The following is a 21,369-nucleotide window of genomic DNA, read 5'->3' as shown; positions in this document are numbered from 1 at the left end:
CCATCCTTAAGAAGAACAATTAACAAATTACACCTCTTGATTAACTATGGTCAGTTGTAAGTTTTATTATAGGCATATGCACTGCTTAGTCACTCAACCTTCCCATAATTGCTGACATGGACATGTATCTGGTGTGGCAATTCTTTTTACTGTTATGTCTCTCTTCTTCATCGTGACGTTCATTTGTCTCTTCCCAATATTATCGATGCCTGAACTTGTTGAATGCTTTCGTTCTTACAAGGTAAACATGCGGCGACTCTTCCTTCATCAACACATTTAATATTATTTTAAATACAGATTTTGTATTCCCAAGCTTCAGACTTCCTGTTGTCATTGCGTATGCCTTATTGAGTCAATTTGTACCTGCAATATGTCACTGCTACTGCTTTGTATTTACCGCTACTCTTAATTGAGACTTAATACCGATTATCGCTGCTTTGTTTGTAACTGCTGAGATGTATATTTTACTACATTTGAATGCTGACAGTATTGTCAATGTTGTGCTTATCTCCTGAAGAAAATATCTCACAAGATTTTTTTTATCAACTTCCATACTGGTAGTGTTTCTTGCTCTCTATCATGATGTGGTTTCTTTCAATACGTCTCATCATATTTACTACATCTTTTTGACACCCGACGGTGATACAAGCATTTCTACTTGCTGCCGTCTATCAAACAGGAATTTAGAGTTTGTTGTCATATAGATTTATATTGCCACTAATAACTATTTCAACATGAAGACTCTCGATGGCATCCCATCCCTTTGATAATTACTGTTTGATAATATTAGTTCCACCAATCTTTGACTCTGGTCCTCCTTTAATAATTACTCTTGATACTGATTAAGTTTGTTACCGTCATGATCTTTATTCATTGCTTAGTGTATAGTCTTATGTGTTTCATCGTTTACGTGGAAACTCATGCATAGTTTCAATCACTCAGTGACTTCCAAACCTTGTCGTTTGACTTCTTAATGGCGTGCATTATTTTCTCTTACATGTTCCAATATGTAGTCACTGATTGAAACTTCAAACCTGACATTAGTATTTTTTCATCCAGTGTGTTGGTATATTCTATAATGACTGTTTCATTTTGCAGTTCTCATACATAGAAAACATTAGTTACTGTATATACTCTGTTAATTGTCGCTGCCTTCAATTTAATCCATGCTATTGTCAACTTCATAGGTGTTTAACCTTACTTGTCAATGATGTATACATATTCAAATACATCTTAATCCATATACTAATGCCTAAGTTTTGTCACTTTATAATAATCCTCAATATGCAGGGTTCACATATTTTTGACTTCAACTAATCATTCTCATTGTATCTTTGAGATTTAACAATCTTGATAGCACTCTTGACATCAATCATGATATTCTATTTTGTACCTTTGACATTAATGATGGTTACTCTAACAATCTCGTTCTTGCTTGTGAAGCCCTTTGAAATCAATGACGCTACTTCCATCAAAGGGAGCCTCCCCTATTTCTGAGAGGAGAGAGAAATCACACAAGGTGTTGCCTGAAGTCACAGTTTTGTAAGTTGTGGTCACAACGACTTTGAATTTTTTTCACCGAGTTTAAGAAGTTTGGAATGTGTTTGGTGGCACCACTTAAGAGAAATATGAGCAATGTTGATGAACAAAAGAACTCTGACCAAACTGATAGGAAGGCCAAATTGATCATTATGCTTAGTGTGTCTAATGAAGTCCGTCCCTTTATTTGAGACTCATCCACACCAAAGATGCATTTAACAAGCTCTGGGCAGTACCTGAGGCAAAGAATGAGATTAAATTACGGAATTTACAGAGCGAGACAGACAACCTGAACATGAAGAAGAAAGAACAATATGACTCCTTTATTAAATGGTTGTTGAGTAGAGAGATTTGCTACAAGCATAGAACAGTTTTGGAGGATGCTAGTGCAGTGCCAATTATTCTGTGAGCACTGCCTTCAAAACTCAAATTGTTTGGATGTCACAAAATTTACACCCAACTTTGAGAAGCTAATGAATCTACTTTAGAAAGAGGAGTCTCTGAATTTGATGCAAGAGCATCTAACAATCTGAAAATGTAAGTTTTGAATTTTGATGACCAAGTTCACTAAGAGGTCTATTTTGGTGTTCTAACATGGATGCCCACTCAATGAGATCCTTTTAAGTATGTAATAAGGTCTAGATAAGTTTCCCTCTAAAGGACTATGTTTAGATATTTGACATTATTAAGAAGGCTTGGGAGGTAAAAAGTTAGTAATGTTATTAAGGAGGTTGCAAATATTGTAAAAGGAGAAAATAATATTTTAATGAACCTCTTAAACCACCCATGTAGGGTTGTGAGTCACCAACTTAGGCTAGGTTTGAGTTCTTGGAAAAAGCCGTATTTTTTGCACTTTTGTTAAAAAAAAAGACATTGGGTTTTTAGATTCTTTTGATTCAAAAAGACACTCATGTTAGAATTGTAACTGATCTTGGTGTGGATTGACATGTAATGAATGAGAAACACAGTCCAAGAAAATTTAGAGAAACCTTGATGAAAATTCTCCCTCTCTTGACAAATTTTTGTAAGGTTTCCAACTATAGCTGACTGAGTCTTTCTTTGTATAGTCTTGTACTGACAGTTGCAGGAGTGGAAATGGTTAGAAACGTTTCTGCTATGTCCAAAGAATTAAAAGCAATTGGTTTGGAACGACTTTGTTGTGTTTTGCTGAAGTTACGGCAAAAATACCATTGGCTTCCCTGTCATAGAGCTAGGGTGTTAAGCAAAATTGAAAAATTCATAACTTTTGTTTGCACTGTTAAAAAGTTACAAAACTTGGTAGAATCCTTCTCTAAACTGCTGCATAGGTTTCCACCGGATGAAAAGCCTTTCTTTAATCATTTGTGCAAGATATGCAGGTATATATGTGTGTGTGTGTGTGTGTTTTTAGCAAGGAAGACTCTTGTAATACCTAGTGAGCTGATGGTTGGGGGAAATTTCAATCTTTTTGAGTTGTCACATGCAGTGAGGGTTTGAAGAGGCTCTATGGAGTGTGTTGAGGGTTTGAGAAGCCTACAAAATTATGGGTGAATGTTCAATTAGGCCTTCCTAGGGTATTGAACCTATAGTAAAAGTTTGTAAGAAATCTTGTGAAGGTAGGGTTGCAAACTTTGAATCCCATTAAGTTTGCAAATTATTGTTTGTCTGCGTCATAATTAAAACTTTAATGAGGATTACCACACAATGCCCATACAACCTAAAAGCAATAATCCTACAAGTCTATGGTAGATTGGGCAATGCACAAGGGTAATAGAATAATTAGAAGAATCTGTTTTAGCCCATACTTCTGAAAATAGTTCACAATCAAATTCAAGTTGGTATTTGGACTCAGGTGCTCCAAAGCACATGATTGGAGAAAAGGATTGGCTCTGCAATTTGAAACTTCATCATGAGAAAGTTTCTCTTGGACATGATATCATCTATGGTTATGACATTCAAGGTATTGGTCAAATCTACTTGCAATTTGGCAAGCACTGTAGCAGGTTCATTGAAGACTTATACATGCCAAAACCTATGTTGCCAAACTCCTCCTCGATGACCCAAAAGTTCGTAGCAGATTTTGGCCGACCAAAAGTTCAGACCTGCAAAGTCTACCCAAATTCTGTCAGAAGAACCTGGGCAGATTTACGTCATTTTTATGGAGCGCTTGTAATTCCATGGTGGGACCTGACCCAAGTCAAATTTGGCCAAAAAGTGCCTTTTTATACTTTGTAAGAGTTTTTTTGTTGTCTATTTAGTCAACTAGTAATCTCTACCTCAAGGAACAAGGTGGGCTTCTTGTGATTCTTAATCTATATATTGTTGACTTGTTCATCACAAGCAGCTCAAAAGCAACGGTTCAGACAAGACAGAATGATCTAAAAGAAGACATCCAATATGACACTTCTTGGCTATTGCCTTGATGCCTTGGCTGAGAGGTATGGTAGATAAGTCACCATATTTTTCTAGCCTCAAAGAAAATATCCCAAGAGTTTGGTTGAGAAGTGTAGAATGGTGGATTTACAACCTATGTCTACATCAATGGAGTTGGGTTGCAATCATTTATTTCAGATGCTTCTACTTAGGAATATGCGACTCTGTTGATTGTTGATTGAAGGTTTGATTACAGAAGATTCCATATTAGTTTACCGTCAATTATGTTTGACAATTCATGTAAGAACCAAAGATTTATCCTTGGGAAGTAGCAAAGAGGGTACTCAGGCATATCTATGCTACAATGAACCATGATTTGTAATTTAAAGAAGGATAAATTCTTCTGAAACAAGGTACACAAATACAAATTTTGTAGGATCTTTTAATGATACGAAATCAACAGTAGGATTTTTTTCCTTCTTAGGCTATAGTTTTACTCTGCAAAAGACAATGTGTTAACATCTTCACAAAGGTCCTTGGATGTGTAATGCTTAACAACATTTTAGAAATATCTTATTAGCACTTTAAACTCAATAATGTAACAAAGGGGAGAATGTTGGTTTATTCCATCATTAGTCTCCTATAGCCAGTTTGTTTATTATTGTTTGATAGTATATTTAGGTTAATGTTTATTCTTTGTTTGTGATTTAGTGGAACCTGTGTGTTCCAATGTTGTGATTATATTTTGGATTAATAACATCATTCTAATAAATTAAGCATCGTGTCACAAGGTCTGATAGTGAGTAATCAGCAAAACTTACCAAAAACTCATCTAGGACTTATTGTTCAAGAGTAAAGTTGTTACACAAGCCAATTGACATACAACTGGAATGCAGTACATAGTGCCTTGTATGGAATAACACTTAGGATAATCCATAAAGAAAATGCCAATCAAATTTAAGAAAACAATGGACAAAATTTAAAAGAAGTGAAGCTAGAAGGAAAGATCCAAGTGTAAACACACATCATAGGATTTTACAAATTCATGTGAAGCGACTTGCAATCTCTGTTTTTATTGCTTGCCATTCCTTTTCTCTCTTCATTTGTTCATATAACATAATAAATTCTAGGGATTTTGAGACATGCAATAATGAAAATGGTGATGATTTTCATATAATCTAGTCAATAAGGCTTATATGTCACAAACTCACTTCTTTGCAACTTCCTAACAAGACTTACCACAAAAAGGACCCAAATCCAATGGCAAAGAATAGACAAAGGTTTTAGGAGTAACTGGAGTTGGGAAAATTAGTTCAAAAGCCTTTTAAGCGATCTAGACACCTTGAGGAATTTGTGACAGGTTTACTTATAGTTGAACTTGCCAAAGTTGCGATCCAAGAGGATCCACCAACATTGGTTCTTGTCATTATATCAAGGCCATTCTTATGGCTTGTGGTAATTGTAGGAATACTAACATGGTTTGCGATTCACCAAAACATTTCCTAAAAGCTCATAGTAAGTCTAGAGCCATCCATTCATTTTGAGCAATAGTTGATATTCTCTACTATTGGCACAAAACACGATACACAGTTGAAACACTAACAATAATGATTCATCCACCAAGCATTTTACAGTTTCTTCCATAGCTTTAGTACTGTCCTATACACCTCTAGGCTAAACCATGAAGTCTTACAGCACTATTTGAACATCTGATGACTTGAAAGTTGAAACAATGTAGTTAGTGCAAGAGTCCAAGTGGCACCATTGAGGAATGCATTATACCAAGATGTCTTCTAGCACATTGGGCACCTATTGGCAAATGATTCAACACCACATAACCCCTGGTAGATGCAGTCACATATGGAAATAGTTCAATTTCCATCGCATTTTTCAACTTCGTCAATGAATCAATATATATATATAGCTTAGCATCAGCAGGAGCAGGTAGATAGATTGATTAGAAGATGGTATCAGACATCTTTCTTAAAGAGTATTTCATATAGAAGATGAACAAGTAAATACTAATATGTTCTTTATTTCAGTTGTATATCTTAGTAACCTTTACATTAGTCTCACAAAGCTTCCGCACATTCTCATGACTTCATCAAGGTCCTCGTGTAGAGAGTTATTCATTGAGGTTCAACTTTGGCCTCAAAGTAGTTGTATTAGAGTGGTTTATCTTAGTTATGCATGTATATCAGATGTGATTGGAGTACTTGAGCTAGTAGTATTGCTATTTGTTCTGTCTATTTGAATTTTTTTCTTTTTTTCTTTTTTCTGTATTACAACCATGTTGCTGGTTTTAGTTTAGGTAACCTAGAAGTATCACATCTGAGGTGCGCATAGTTTTTAGTTTGTATCTATGAGATATAGATGATATTGTTATTTCTAGGATTTTCTCCTACTGCGATGATACTACACAGTGCTTAGTCCTAATTAGGACAGTTGGGCTAACTTTTCTTTGACTTTATTATCTTTCATAATAACCTCCTTTTGAATGAAAGAAACTATCGAGAAAGCTTCACTTTTTATAACTTTTGTGTAACCAAGCATTTCCTTAGTTTTGTTTACTCTTAATACATTGTGCAAATATTATTTGGTACAGATTGTATGGATGCATTTTTATTCATAAGTTGTGCAGAACTATACAGTTGGTGGTTGATGATAAGTTGATATCTTAACAAGAAGAATGGAGATTATTGTTTTTCACTGTCTTTTCTTGATTTTCGTAAAGCCTTTTAGGCTATAATTTTGAACATCTTTAATATTGCTGCCAACATACGAACTGAAACTTTATTTACTGACAGGTGGAGCCCATACGTAATTTGTTTGCCGCTCTTTTTTTATCCAGTATTGGCATGCTTATTCATGTACAGTTCCTGTGGAATCATATAGATGTACTCTTAGCATCTGTGATTTTGGTAATCATTGCAAAGACAGTTGTGGTTACCGGTGTTGTGAAGGGTTTCCAATACAGCATTAGAACTTCCTTCCTTGTGAGAAACATACCTCCCTTCATCTCTGCATGTTAACTATATATATCTGATGTAAAATTATAACCAAATTTAATAATGTCTGACACATTTGATGTTATTTTAACCCAATCATTTTTCAGGTTGGCATTTCTCTGGCTCAGATTGGAGAGTTCGCTTTTGTTCTATTAAGTCGTGCCTCAAATCTCCATCTAGTTGAGGTGAGTCCTTCGCAGAATTATATTTAGGTATTTAACATCTCCACATTCAAGAAAGTATTTGTGCTGAAGGCAGTAGTTTCCAGCAGGTGAGGGGGATTCAAGTTTCTAATAATGTACAATTTCCTCAATCATATTTATCTCTTTATAACCTGGAAAACTGAACCTGTATTTTTAAGCAAATAGTGTCAACCATGATGCATGTTTAGTAACCTTGTTTCCATACAAAATCAATCATTTCAGTCAGCCTATAAAAATCATTTCCATGTCAAATCAAAGCATATGGATTTATGTTGAAGAATAAATTTAACAGACACTAAGTTTTTTTTCTTTCAATTGAGGATAACAATATATGGATAGATAGATATTTTATCAATAATAAGCTGAGGCCTTTAAGATTTTATTAGAAAATTAAACTTTACACCTCCATTCAATATGGGCACTGCTAGGAAGAATGGAGGAAAGAAAACCTCTGATCTCGCCCAGATCCTTTAAGGGATCAGAAAGACAAATTATTTAAGTCTAAACCCAGTTCTTACAAATGAGTGTATAAGACTAAGTATCCATCTATACATTTCTGAAATCTATTTATTAATTACAAATTACACGTTCCGCATATAATTATGTTTTAAAATCCCAAGATTCTCCATTTAAACATCCTTGAGACCAAGCAAAATTCTATTTTGGGTCAGGGAAAAGATCTCCCCTCATGTACAACATTGCTTTATGTGCTTCAGCATGAAGATTCCTTGCTAGAAAACTCATAATAGGCATCCTAAGTAACACCTATCCAGAATGCCACCCTGCACAAAGGCTTCCCTTCCTTTCAGCTATAAGATCATTGTTAGTATGACAATAAGAGTAGCAGTAAACCATCTCAAGATATTATGCATAATTGTTAGTCAAGTCTCAAATTAATCCGATCTATTCTGTCATTAGTGCAAGATAGCATAAATAGAAGTAGGCACAGCAAAAGCCCATAAATCTAAATGAAATAGATGAGCCCATCCTGAAGAATCCTGCAGAAACCAATCTAGCTTTCCTTGTTGCCAATGTTATTAGTGAAATCAAATACCTATCATAGTCCTTCATCCTCCTTGATTAGTAATTCCTTAGCTCAAAGATAAATATTCATATTTGAGGACACAGCATGCCCATGAATGTCTTTTTGAACGATGATGCAACCTATTGCAGTGTCACAAGCCAGGCTGTTTTTAGATTGCCACATTTATCAAATCAAAAACCTCTTACGAATCAAGCTTGATTCACAGCCATCATGTGATTATTCAAAATCAATGATCCAATACAGTCCTATCAAATTCCAATCATAGCAATCACCTTTAATCAAATGCCAACCAATACTTGTCACCCCAATATATATATATATATATATATATATATATAATGCATGAATCTGCATTTAGCTAAACAAAAGTGGTCCAGAATATTACAATAATAGATAAGACGTCTATTATTAGTTAATGGTTATCTTGTAAATATCTTAAGCTTTAGTTTGCTTTCGTTTTTTGCTTTCTCTGGAATAGAATGTTTCTATTCTTTACGATCATTTCCTTAGGAAACATCGTCTCATTCTTTTGTATAAATTGACCTTTCGGTCTCTGTTATTAACAAGCGAGTATTTACCAATTACCTCGTAATATGGTATCAGAGATAAATACTTAAATTTTTTCGAAAAAATTTATAATTTCTTCTTGAAATTATTTGTTTAAATTTTTCCAAAATTATTTCAGCTAATTTCTCCAAAACCCACCTAGGGTTTTCTGCTTGGAGAAATTCCCGAATTAGGGTCTGCAAATCGCGTGGAAATCGTGGCCATTTTTTACCATTTGTGACTGGTATATGCAAATTGCGATTTCTTTTGACCGAACTCCTCTACAAATCATGGCTTCATGACTGGAAAAATCATTTTTTGGAGGTTTGTGTATGGTCGGCCCGCATCTAAAATTCACAAGCGTCCTTCAAACATTAAACAAACCCTGTGTTTTGATTGCAAACTCGCGATTTTTTGGAGGTCCGACATCCGTAGTTTCATGGTTGTTTTCCCTGTTTGCGTGACCTCAAGGCGTCGGTTTTCTGAGTTTGTCTGCGTTTTTCCTCCGCCATATTGCCATGACCTCCTTCCAGTATTGGTCGACTGAGAAAACCACCATTTTTTGCAAATTTGACCTTCAAATCTGCCGACTAGGGTTTTTGCTCGAAACCCAAATTTTTGGGGTCGAAAAAATATTTTGTTTGCAAATTTTTGGTGGGTTTTTCAAGAGCTCAACTGGGTCGTCGTTCGTTTTTCTGGGTGCCTCGATTTTTGAGCCAACGGATCCAGAAAACGACAGTAGATTCCTTCTGGGTTTTTTGAGCTCTCTTCTGGGTCATTCTTTGATTCTTCTGGGTCTTTTGTATTTTTGCCTCGAAGAACGTGCCTTCACAGATTTTCATTGAAAAACGTGCCATGGCATCTCTGACAAATATTCTGCTCGAACATAATTCCAAATTCAATGGTCGCAATTATGGAACCTGGAAGCAGCGCATCATTGCAATCTTCGAATATCGAAACACCGATCAACTTGTTCTGGGTGTTACGCAGCGTCCGACTTCTCCGGGTCCTGATCAAGATACATGGGATCTGAACAATCGAGAGGCAGTAATGCTTCTCAAACTATCCGTAGCCGATGACCAGCTTTCTCAGATTCCATCCGGCAAGACAGCTGCCGAAATCTGGACACATCTAAAAGGTCTTCATGAGACTTCCGACAAGAGCAGAGCCTTCTTTCTGAAAAACACTCTGTTTTCTATTGTCATGGATGAGCGCACCTCGCTCCAGGCACACCTGAATCGGATTCAGGAAATCCGTGATCAGTTACTTGCCATCGGTCGCAAGATGGAGGAAGAGGATATTGTGGTAATCACTCTTCGAAGTTTACCAAAATCCTATGAGCATTTTATCGAGACTCTCAACATCACATCTACTGGTGTTGATCTAAAGTTCACTGATCTCTGCACCGTACTGCTTTAGCAAGATCGATGGAAACAACAGTTCGGTAGCAGCTCCAGTTCCACCTCCACTAAGCAAGCCTTTGCTGCGAAATCCTTTCAGAAGGATAAGGGCAAATTTCAGCAACCATCTAAGCAGAAGTCTTCTGCTCCAGAATCCGATGGTACCAGAAAGAAGAACATTCAATGCAACTACTGCCACAAGTATGGTCACATGAAGGTTGAATGTCGAAAACGCTTAGCTGCCCAGTCTAAGCAATCAGGTTTGCAACCCAAAGCAAATAGTGTAGAGCACACTGAGCAGGCGAAATCTGCCTTTTATGCCTTCATGGCTAAAAGACCCGCAGATCATGTGCAGTCATCTACTTGGTACATTGATTCAGGTGCCTCTCGACATTTCACTCACCGCAGAGACTGGTTTACTGACTACCAGCCTTATTCAGATTCTGTTATCTTTGGTGGTGGAGAAGAGTACACGGTTGTTGGTAAAGGCAACATTCAAATTCAGTCTGTTGGGAGGAAGCTCATATTCCTTGATGTGTACTACGTTCCAGGGATGGAACTAAATCTACTCTCGGTCAGTCAGTTGCTGCGACATTCTCCACACTTGGCAGTCACCTTCAGTTCACATCAGTGCACCATCACTGATCGGGCGACTAAGTCTATTGTTGCAGTTGGTCTTGAGGATCATGGTCTTTTCAGACTTACTAATTCTGGTGATTCTCAGGACTTCTATGGCTGCTCGGCGATCTTCCATCAGCACACTTTGGCATCAGCGATATGGGCACTTAAATGTACATTATCTCTCACAACTTGCTCAGGGTGAGCTTGTTCTTGGTTTGCCAGAGATTCAAACCCAACACCTTGGAGTTTGTGACGCATGTTAGGCTGGGAAGCAACATCGCACACCTTTCCTCAGTGGCGATTCTTGACGAGCTTCTCAAGTACTTCAGCTTGTTCATGCTGATATCTGCGGCCCTATGGCCACTCCTATTCTTGGGTACAGGTATTTTCTGTTGTTTGTAGATGATTTCAGTAGAAAAATGTGGGTGTATTTTCTTAAAAAGAAATCCGATGCATTTACTGTATTTCAGAAGTTTAAACCCTTAGTTGAAAAAGAGTCTGGGAAATCTATTATTACTCTTAGATCAGACAATGGGGGAGAATTTTGTTCTAATGTTTTCTCCAACTTCTTGGATACACATGGCATCCAACGCCAGTTCACCACACCCCACACGCCACAACAGAACAGTGTAGTTGAACGTCGGAATAGGACAATCACCGAGATGGCTCGTTCCATGCTCAAACACAGACATTGTTCCGAAGCGTTTTTGGGCAAAAGCAGTTAACACTGCAGTTTATCTGTTGAACCGGTCACCCACAGTGGCGGTCAAAGGTAAAACTCTGGAAGAGGCCTGGTCAGGTCGCAAGCCCAGAATCAGTCACCTGAAGGTTTTTGGCTCTCTTGCTTTTATTTGGATCCCTGATGCTTCACGCACCAAGTTGGATGCCAAAAGTCAGAAACTGATGCTTGTTGGATATAGCAGTCTTCACAAAGCCTACCGCCTTATTGATGTTGAGACATCTCATCTCATATACAGCCGCGATGTAGTCTTTGATGAGCAGCGAGGACCATTCATGCCTGTTTCTCCTGTTCCTGATACAGGAGACCAGCCTATGCAGGTTCATGATTTGGGAGTTCGGCTTCCATTAGGTCCACTTGATGGGAGGGCTCGAGTAGCTCCTGTAGCTCCAGTCATGCCAGTGATACCTGTACAGACACCTCCAGCTTCTCCTGCAAGATCACCTCGTTTTGAAGATGCTTCACCTAAGTTTGATCTAGATTCTTCTGATGAGGATCCTGCTGATCAAGCATCTCCTAGTACTACTGTTGGTCATTCTCCTCTCCGGCCTAAGTGGTGGGCTAAGACACTTGCTGATCTTCATGATGATGAGCTCATTGATGGGAGAACTGCTCGAAAAAAGAGCAAAACTACAGATTCTGTTAACTTTTCTCTTATGGCCAACATTCACAGTGTGTTTGAACCTCAAACATATTCCGAGGCTAAAGGAATTCTAGAGTGGGAACAAGCCATGCAATCTGAACACCAGAGCCTGCTGAAGAACAACACTTGGGTCCTTTCTGATCTTCCCCCAGGGAAGAAACCCATTGGCTACAAATGGGTCTACAAAATCAAATACAAATCAGATGGTACTTTGGATAAGTACAAAGCTCGTTTAGTGGCAAAGGGCTTTTCTTAGCGTCAGGGCATTGATTATGAGGAGACCTTTGCTCCTACTGCAAAGATAAGCACCATCAAATTAGTCCTAGCCATGGCAGCACAGTTTGGCTGGAAGGTCCATCAGATGGACGTAAAGAGTGCTTTCCTGAATGGTGATCTCCATGAAGAGGTCTACATGACGCAGCCTTCTGGTTTCAAGGTTGCTGGTAAAGACCATCAGGTTCTCAGATTGGTAAAAGCTCTCTATGGTTTGAAGCAGGCCCCTCGGGCATGGTACATCAAGATTGATACGTACCTCAGTGATCAAGGCTTCAAGAGGAGTTCTTCAGACTCAAATCTGTACATCAAGACTACTGACAATGACATCATCCTTCTGGTTATCTATGTGGATGATCTGATCATCACTGGCAGTTCGGCATCTTTGATTCAGGGAATCAAACACCACTTATGCCAGTCTTTTGATATGACTAACCTTGGGCTCATGCATTATTGCTTAGGTGTTGAAGTTTGGCAACAGTCTTCTGGTATATTCATCTCTTAGTCCAAATATGCCAGGGCCTTGTTAGACAAATTCCGAATGCAGGATTGCAAACCTGCATCTACTCCTATGGAGAAAGGTCTCAAGTTATCAGCCAAGTCTGATTCTCCTTCCGTTGATGATACTACGTATAGGCAACTAGTAGGCAGCCTCATCTACCTATCTGCTACTAGGCTTGATATCAGCTTCGCAGTCAACTATATTTCACGCTTTATGACAGCTCCTAAGGCTGATCATTTGATGGCAGCAAAGCGTGTGCTTCATTATGTGAAGGGCACTTCTGATTATGGACTTCTATATTCTCGGAGTTCTAATCCTAAACTCAGTGGGTTCACAGATTCAAATTGGGCAGGCTCTGTTGATGATAAAAAGTCAACATCTGGATATGTGTTCAGTTTGGGATCCGTTGCAGTCACATGGACCAACAAGAAGCAGCAGGCAGTTTCTCTCTCTTCTACAGAGGCTGAATATAGAGGGACTGTTAAGGCAAGATGTGAAGCTGTCTGGCTTCATCGGATGCTTGGGGATATGCAGATGTCACCAGCAGAACCGACTACTCTGTTTGTTGATAACGAAGGCGTTATCAAGTTAGCACAGAATCCAGTCTTCCATGAACGAACCAAGCATGTGGATGTTCATTGTCATTACATACGACAACTGGTTGAAGACGAGACTATAGATCTGCAGTATGTTCCTACCACGGATCAGACTGCAGACATTCTCACCAAGCCTCTTGGTCCTGATAAGTTTGTCAAATTCAGAGGACAGCTTGGTGTGTTAGATAGATTAACCATTAAGGGAGGGTATTACAATAATAGATAAGACGTCTATTATTAGTTAATGGTTATCTTGTAAATATCTTAAGCTTTAGTTTGCTTTCGTTTTTTGCTTTCTTTGGAATAGAATGTTTCTATTCTTTATGATCGTTTCCGAAGGAAACATCATCTCATTCTTTTGTATAAATTGACCTTTCGGTCTCTGTTATTAACAAGCAAGTATTTACCAATTACCTCGTAATACAGAATACCTTAAGTATTCATCTAATCCATTTAGCCACACCATAAATAATCCATGTTTACCAAACATTCACACATAAAACAGGAAACTGAAGCCACCACTTATGGTTTTCATTTTGTATTAAAACATAATGAAAGCAAGCCTTTCTGTTTGCAAAGTGAAGAAGCCATACCATAGGGATTAATACTTACATGTTGCTGCCCAAATTAAGTACACCTACATGATCAATTGATATTCTATAAATATAGAATGTACTAATTTATAGAAAATATAACAGAGGAGTAATTCGTAATGTCCAACACCAGCCCCTGTATTCTTGCTTCTTTAAAAATAGGATATCAGAGAAACCCTGCTCCATAAAGGACGAAAATTTCCTTTATTTCTTAATAAAAAATTTACCAAAGAAAAATATGTAGGTAAGTAAAAAAGTGAACACAAAACCGAGATGACTAAGGATTCATTTCTGAATTGGCACAGATGAGAACAAACCCCAAATTGATTTATGAATTGCCATTATAAATACATAAAACTGGGATTCTCCCGAGAAAATATAGTCCGGCCATCTAACTTTTAACAAATTCAAGAGAAAAGGACGCTCCATGCACCAAATTTGCAGATGAAACCACAATAAACTCAGCACAGGTTACTATTGTTGAAGATTGTAGCTGCTGTAGAGATCTTTATCTCTGATTTTTTAGAAATGTGGTCGTTATAACCGTTATGGTCACCTTCAGCTGAAGAGGACATTGCAATAATATTAAATATAAAGGCATTTGTCTTATGACATACGTTGAGGCATGCATATGGAAATATGAAGAGTCTCTCTATTTGTTATATATATTGCTTGAAGTGAAAATCATTGTACACTAGAACACTTTATGATCACTAAAAGTGATGTTTTTGGTTGTGGCTGGGTTTCTCCCTTCATTTGGAAAGGTTTTCCCAGGACAATCTTGTGTATATCTTGTATCTACTTTTTCCTTCTAATTGTTCATCTTTATTTCTGGGCTAAATTCAGTAACTATAAAAGTAGTTATTTAATATTTATACAATTCACATATAGTAAAATTCATAGAAAGTCCTGTTCAAACCAACTAGTTTATTAGAAGATGAAAACCTGTTGTATAACCATAACATGACATCTACACAAAATTGTGTCCCAGATGCAGAGGGCCCTATATATCCATGCAAGAGACCTAAGTATGGGTTCTATTCTAGGTACTTACAAACAAATTTCACCTATAACAGCAGGAATTTCAGTTAAAAGAGTTTAACATCTTCGTCGTCCAAGTCATTGTCACTGATCACCATAGAGGTCCCTTCAATCGGAGACTTGCCCTTTGTCTTTTTTTCCTTGCCCCCATCATTGAGCATCGACACATTGATAATAACAGGAGGAATTGCCTGAAGTCTGTCTGGCTCACAATGCCCAAAGTCCTCAGAAACAGCATATCCTTCCCTGCTCATATAGTTTTAAGCCAGATCGCATTTGCAGATCAAACCACTTCTAGCCATTTGAAGAGGAAGAGAACGTTTCTCTCAACTGATTCCAGAGGGTTCTCTAACACAGGTTTATTCTTAAACAACAGAATTGGATGCAAATTGACGACTCTATTGTTGGCCAAAGCTCCAACAGGTTGAGCCATAAAATCCTCTGGGTAAGGGATTTCTAAGCTCTCATCCACACTATTGACTGTTGTGTATTTTCTAACTGTTTTTTTATTTCCTTTGTTCAACTGCAATTCTTCTGTCGATGATGGTCTCTTTGACCAATGGGATTGCAGCATCTTTTAGAAGAATCTCTATAAACACTAATTTGTACTTCATGAGAGAATGCGATGGTAACCATCTTAGATTTTATGTCCATTATGGTTTATAGCTGTATTTCCCTCTTCCTACATTAACAGCCTCATATATATGGGTCATGTAATGCTAGCCGACACTTATATGTTGTCCCTTATTATTCTAGTGAACTCAATCCACATTATTTATTTTTCATTCATTCATTTCATGCTGGTATATAGGAGAGAATTCAAGTAATGTGTCGGGTACCATGCACTTCACCAGATCTCAACTGTGGCTAATTGTTGGTGAAGCATCAAATCCTTTCCTGTTATGAATCATGGTTGGAAGATATCACAAAATAAAGGACTATCTACTCGATTCTCAACTTACTTTTCCATGGGACAATATAGTGCTTGACGTAACTGAATTCATGCCACTCCATCGAATATGGATGATGTTATTCAAAGTTATTATATCAGTACCATAGCCTTGATGGCTTCTCTACCATATCCATGTTTCTTAGTTTATCTACATAACATTAGCAAAGTTCTTGGTGATTCACACTCCTAAACTCTGATTCTAAAATCTCTGGATATTTGCCATCTTTAATATCAAAATTCATTATACTGTTGGTAACGATAATAGGTTTCATTGATAACATTTCACCCTATCATTTGTAAGTTTGTACTTTTTATCATTCATTGTCATTTTCTGATGAGGATGTTGACTGGGCTCTCCTCAATTCAGATTCATTTTTTTGTTGTTGTTGTTGGTTGCAGCCTTGCTCTTCCTCTACTGTAATAACTCCTTATCATTGTCTTTTCCTCTGTTTATTCCTCTTATCTCCCTAGTTCCTCCATTGAAATCAAAATTCCCAAATTAATGATCTCGTTCTCCAATGTTAAATACCAGTGAAATGTTTCAGAAGTTCTTATACAGACAATTCATCCACATTTGAAGTATGACCGTTACCCGCTGCTAAATGTTGCTGGTTGATATTTCCAATCACAAATTTGCTGCGAACTGCTTGATCAGTATATTAACCTCCTTCACATTGAAATATCAATGCTCATTGATGTTCTAACAGATATGTTCTATGATATGAAATATCGATGATCAACATAGATGCTCTTTAGCCAGTGCTCAAAATGTAAATTCATCACTGTAGGAGTGCCATGAAAATGAGTAAATGAGCAGATTAGAGTAGTTAGTTGCTAATGAAACTCCATGTTTATTTTTGCTTCAATTTGAAGCTAGGAAAGCCATCAAATGATCTGATGATCTCCAAATCAGATAAATTGCTTCAATACTGTAAATAGTTTTATTTTTAATTCATGATACCTCACAGGCTGGCAGGAAAACCAGCTCTGATACCACTTGTAATGTCCCCAGTTGGGTACTCCCTATTTTATGTTTTGTTTTTCATTTGATAATATGCAAATTATGGATTCTTCCCTTGTGATTTATCAAAATATATATCTTTCCTTTTCTAGAGTCGCACCTTTTGGAAGAAGGTATGAAATTGTTTTATTGAATAGATTTATATTAATATTTTTGTTAATTGATCAATCAATCTATTTATTTATTATTTTATTCTACATTCTGTATTATGATTACTATCATGTATTATAATATTATTATGTATATATAATATCTTTAATGCAAATATTCTATTTATATTTGAAATAACTATAATATTATTATACGTGATAATATTATGCTTTTAAATAATAATATCATTATTTTTTATGGGTAAACGGCCAAAGCCTAGATTAATTGTTGTTATTTATTATAATTAATTATTTTTTGTGTTATGTGAATTCGAACTCAAGACCTCCCACATGAGAGGCTCGTAAGTTACCTTTGTGTTGTAGGCTCTTGCCTAATGTCATTTATTTATATTATGATTATAGCACTTATTTGAATTTTTATATTTTATCGTAATTTATAATATATTAATTATTATTTTTAAATATTTTAATAATATATTATAATTAGAACTTACTGAGTTTTTTAAAGTTTTTTTTTCAATTATTGTTTGTATGTTAAACTAGCAACATTGAAACAAGGGACATGACAAGGAAATTTTCTTTTCACCCCACTGTCCCTGAAATGTTTCTGGGATTAGGACAGTCACCCTGGGGACAGAAAATAAATCTGTGTAACACAGCCCAGAAACAAAGGCAGGAGGGACTGAAAAGGCTAAATTAGTAATGCAGCACTAGTTAGACAAATCAAAGGGATTTGGATCTCAATCTATTTTTGAGTTCATGACACTCCTGAAAGCTGAAGACAAAAGAGTTGATCCATAATATTTGTGACAGGAGCAGATTGGGAGCCAGTGGGCAACTCAGAATCTATAGGCTTCTTTTCTTTTGAGTGTTATATTCCTCTCTTTTGTTATTTGTGTCATGTTAAATGCATAAGGCAGAGCATAGTCACTTTATTTTATATATTTTTGCATCTTCTAATTAATATGATTTATAGTACTCTGTTGTTTTCTTTGAACAGGGAAGATTGTACCTCTTGCTGCTGGGAACAACAGCTTTTAGCCTGGTAATAGAATGGTTTAGAATTATATTTCTGGTAGCTAGAGGTGAATTAATTTTATGACTTATTAAAAGATGTGGATTCAATGCAGGTTACCACACCTTTTCTGTTTAGAATGATTCCAGGAATCATGCACTTGGGTGTCCTCGCAAATTGGTTCCCTTCTGACAGCAATTCAACAGAGGTCAGTTACCCTTCAACTGCCGATATGCATAGATTATCTTAATAGGGGATATTGTGGGTAGTGATTGTGGAGCCTATAGCTCGAAAACTGCCTTCACTTGGGGCAGGTCTGAGCTAAGACTCGCCTTTGCAGGTGGTCTCTAAAGGAGAGAACCTTCACTCTGGAAGCACACAATCTATTCTGGTTACAGTTCAAGGGTCTCAGTAATGATGAAGAATTTTCATATAAAGGAGGCAGGATATTTTGCGGAAGCTGCAAGTATCCTGGATGTCTCCTCATTTTAAGAATTGTAGCATGCAGGTGCTATCAAAGGAGCGGGATTAAAGTTTGTCTCAACCTGGATGCTTGGCGTGTGATGCTTGTTACTGTTCAAGGCTTCGAGCACATTCAAATGAAAAGTACACAAATTTACCTAGCCTGGTTTGATGTGCAGTTCATTTTTGTGGTTGGAATCAGGCACTTTGGATCAGGTTTAATGGATGATCACAATGTGCATGTTATGACTTTAAAGGTTGTAATATATTTTCTTTGTTCCAATCGATTGATTATGGGATATTTGAAAAAAACCTAAGAGTAAATCTGCCATGCATTGCTGCTATTAATTTAGGCTCAATAATTGTACAAATCTAAAGGCTATGATAGCTAATCTGTGATCGAAATGATTCTTTAACTACATCAAAATATTAAACTTTGTAATGGATGCAAACACAGAGTGGCTTTTCTCGGAGGCCAATCATTTGCATGCCTCGTCAAGATGTCCCATTTGGGCTCATCTTAGATTTGTAATATTATCAGTCAATTCTTTATTTGTATCTTCAACTTTTTGATACAATTTTGTATTCGGTCTTTCATCTGTTCACACAACATCAGAGTGAAGAGTTGAGTCAATTTCAGCAGCTCTCAACTCTGGATCATGCGCTTGATATCAACTCTGGAACATGCACTTCAATTTGAGGCATTGTCAACTGATAGCCTTAAAATTTATTCAAGTTGCAAATTTTGGAAAGCACTAGAAAGTTCTCTCTTACAAAAGCTCAATTATCCTAGAGATCCCACAACCACAATTATTTTCACATATATGGTTGCATATACTGTTGACTCAAAGGTTTTCATATTAGATTTTTCTAAATCTTATTCTCAGTTATAGCTAGTTTATAAGTCTTGTTTCAGTACCTGGGCAATAATTTTCATCAAATTTATAGGAAAAACTTTATCTGTGAAAAATCTAAATCAAACATATTTTGAACTTTTAACCTTTGTAAAGCAAATTATTGTTAGCCTTCTAGGACCTTACAGAAATTGGGCAAGTGGGTAAGTGGGGACAGAGCCTAATAACAGTCTTTAGATGGCGAATATTCATGCTTTCAAATTCTGGACAAAGGGTCTTTCACAAGCAGTATTTGGACAGTGCTCCATTAATTATTTGAGTGCAGAACCACCAGTTATAAATTGACAGTCTGTAAAATAAACAATTTCATATAAATACAAGGAATATTGCATTGCAATCATGTAGTTGACTTGAACTCTTTAGAAACTAGATGCATAGTTTTCTTGCTTTTGCATGTTGCGTTTTTTTTTGTCTTTGCACAACCTCTCATATAATTTAGCCCTTGTTGATATATGCCAACTGAAGAGTTTCCTAGCCTTTTTGTTATGATTTATTAGAGATTGCTGGAAGGATTTTACTAGGATTGTGAGTTGGAGAGAGAATTTTTACTTGTCCTTTGAGTGAGTGCCATGTTGTTTTGGGAGAGTCAATTGGCTTTTGTTTTGGATGTTATTAGATTGCTCTAGACTTATAGAAGGAACTGGAGGATCTTGTTGGTTTGTATTGGGTCTTCTTATTTCAGCACTAGTGGCTTTTATGGAGTAACCAAGGTAGAATCCAATCCCAAGAAATGAAACCATGTCTTCATGTGTATGTTTTTGTTTCATGATGCCATTGTTATTTTAGATTTCAATAAGAATTTATATGTTCTATCAATACGGAGTTGTGTTAAAGCATATACTCGATATTCTTATCTTTTAAATTAAGTCTCTTGCACTCTACAAATGAAATAAGGTCAAACTGAAGTTATTTTGTGTTTTTCCTTCCATGTATGAAGACCCATTTCTATAAATGATCAATTGAACATGTAAAATCAATGTTTGGAGTTTACTTATGTAGGTTTTTTTAAAGAGAATTTGGAAGATCTTAAATGGGTATTCCTTAGATTCCACCTCCCTTGTGCAAATTATGCTCATTTTTGGCTTGGAAAGCAATCTAGAATGTGTTTTTTTTTTTTTGCAATTTTCATCAGTCAAAGGCATCATTCCATTTGCAATTGTGTAGCTTTAGACATTTAGTCATGTAGATTTATCATCATGTCAGTTTATCTTGAATTTTCATAGCTTCAACCCTGAAAGTGCATCGTTTACCTAACTAGGTCAAAATGCTTATTTAGAGTTTTGGGATTGTACCAAAGGCATTTAGGATATGATATTTGATGATTTTGACTCATGTATACTCTATTTGATGATGATTAATCTTGTTTGATATGTGTTTATACTTCTTGATGAGTTTTGAGTCCATCAAAGTGCATGTTTGGAATTTAGGGTTGTTCAATAGATTAGGGGAAACAAGTGGTTTCTCAAACCTAAATATTGATGTTTGGTATTCCTGTGGGACTCATGCAATGTTTTGATTACGTAAAAACAGGTTTTAAAGGACTCGAAACCTTGTACAGATTATCCTAGAAATAAGAGTAGAGAAACTTAGACAACAAAAGGCCTCAGCCAAAAGACAACATACAAAACAAGCCAAAAAAAACTACACATGAAAAGACAACAAAAGAAAAGCAAAAAAACAACCCCTAGACAATGACAGAGTCTTCAAAAGGTTCGCTGCTTAGTCTACCAAGATGTTCATATTTTCTACAGATGCTTTCATGTCATCCAACTTTTTTGCTTCCGCACCTTCATT

General features: G+C 36.6%; 1 protein-coding gene across 5 annotated transcripts in view; it reads left to right on the top strand.

The window, feature by feature from the left end:
• LOC149540045 (K(+) efflux antiporter 5-like) overlaps positions 1-19,413 on the top strand; it is a 210,253-nt gene extending 190,840 nt beyond the window's left edge. For 2 of the 5 annotated variants that reach the window (XM_089801239.1, XM_089801236.1), the window contains 5 exons: positions 6,699-6,887; positions 7,007-7,084; positions 18,185-18,229; positions 18,315-18,407; positions 18,540-19,413. In XM_089801239.1, the coding sequence (XP_089657365.1) occupies positions 6,699-6,887; positions 7,007-7,084; positions 18,185-18,229; positions 18,315-18,407; positions 18,540-18,614 (480 nt within the window). In that variant the 3' untranslated portion in view covers positions 18,615-19,413. Of the gene's footprint in view, positions 1-6,698; positions 6,888-7,006; positions 7,085-18,184; positions 18,230-18,314; positions 18,408-18,486 lie in introns of all 5 variants that reach the window. The other 3 variants (XM_089801238.1, XM_089801240.1, XM_089801237.1) reach the window with 3 other exon arrangements.
• Positions 19,414-21,369: the final 1,956 nt, after the last annotated feature.

Source organism: Cupressus sempervirens, chromosome 9, assembly GCF_028749045.1.
Source record: "Cupressus sempervirens isolate cs-2001-9-10 chromosome 9, ASM2874904v1, whole genome shotgun sequence".
Lineage (NCBI taxonomy): Eukaryota > Viridiplantae > Streptophyta > Pinopsida > Cupressales > Cupressaceae > Cupressus > Cupressus sempervirens.
The sequence above is the reverse complement of the archived record's forward strand: the minus strand, read 5'-3'. Positions and strand labels throughout refer to the sequence as shown.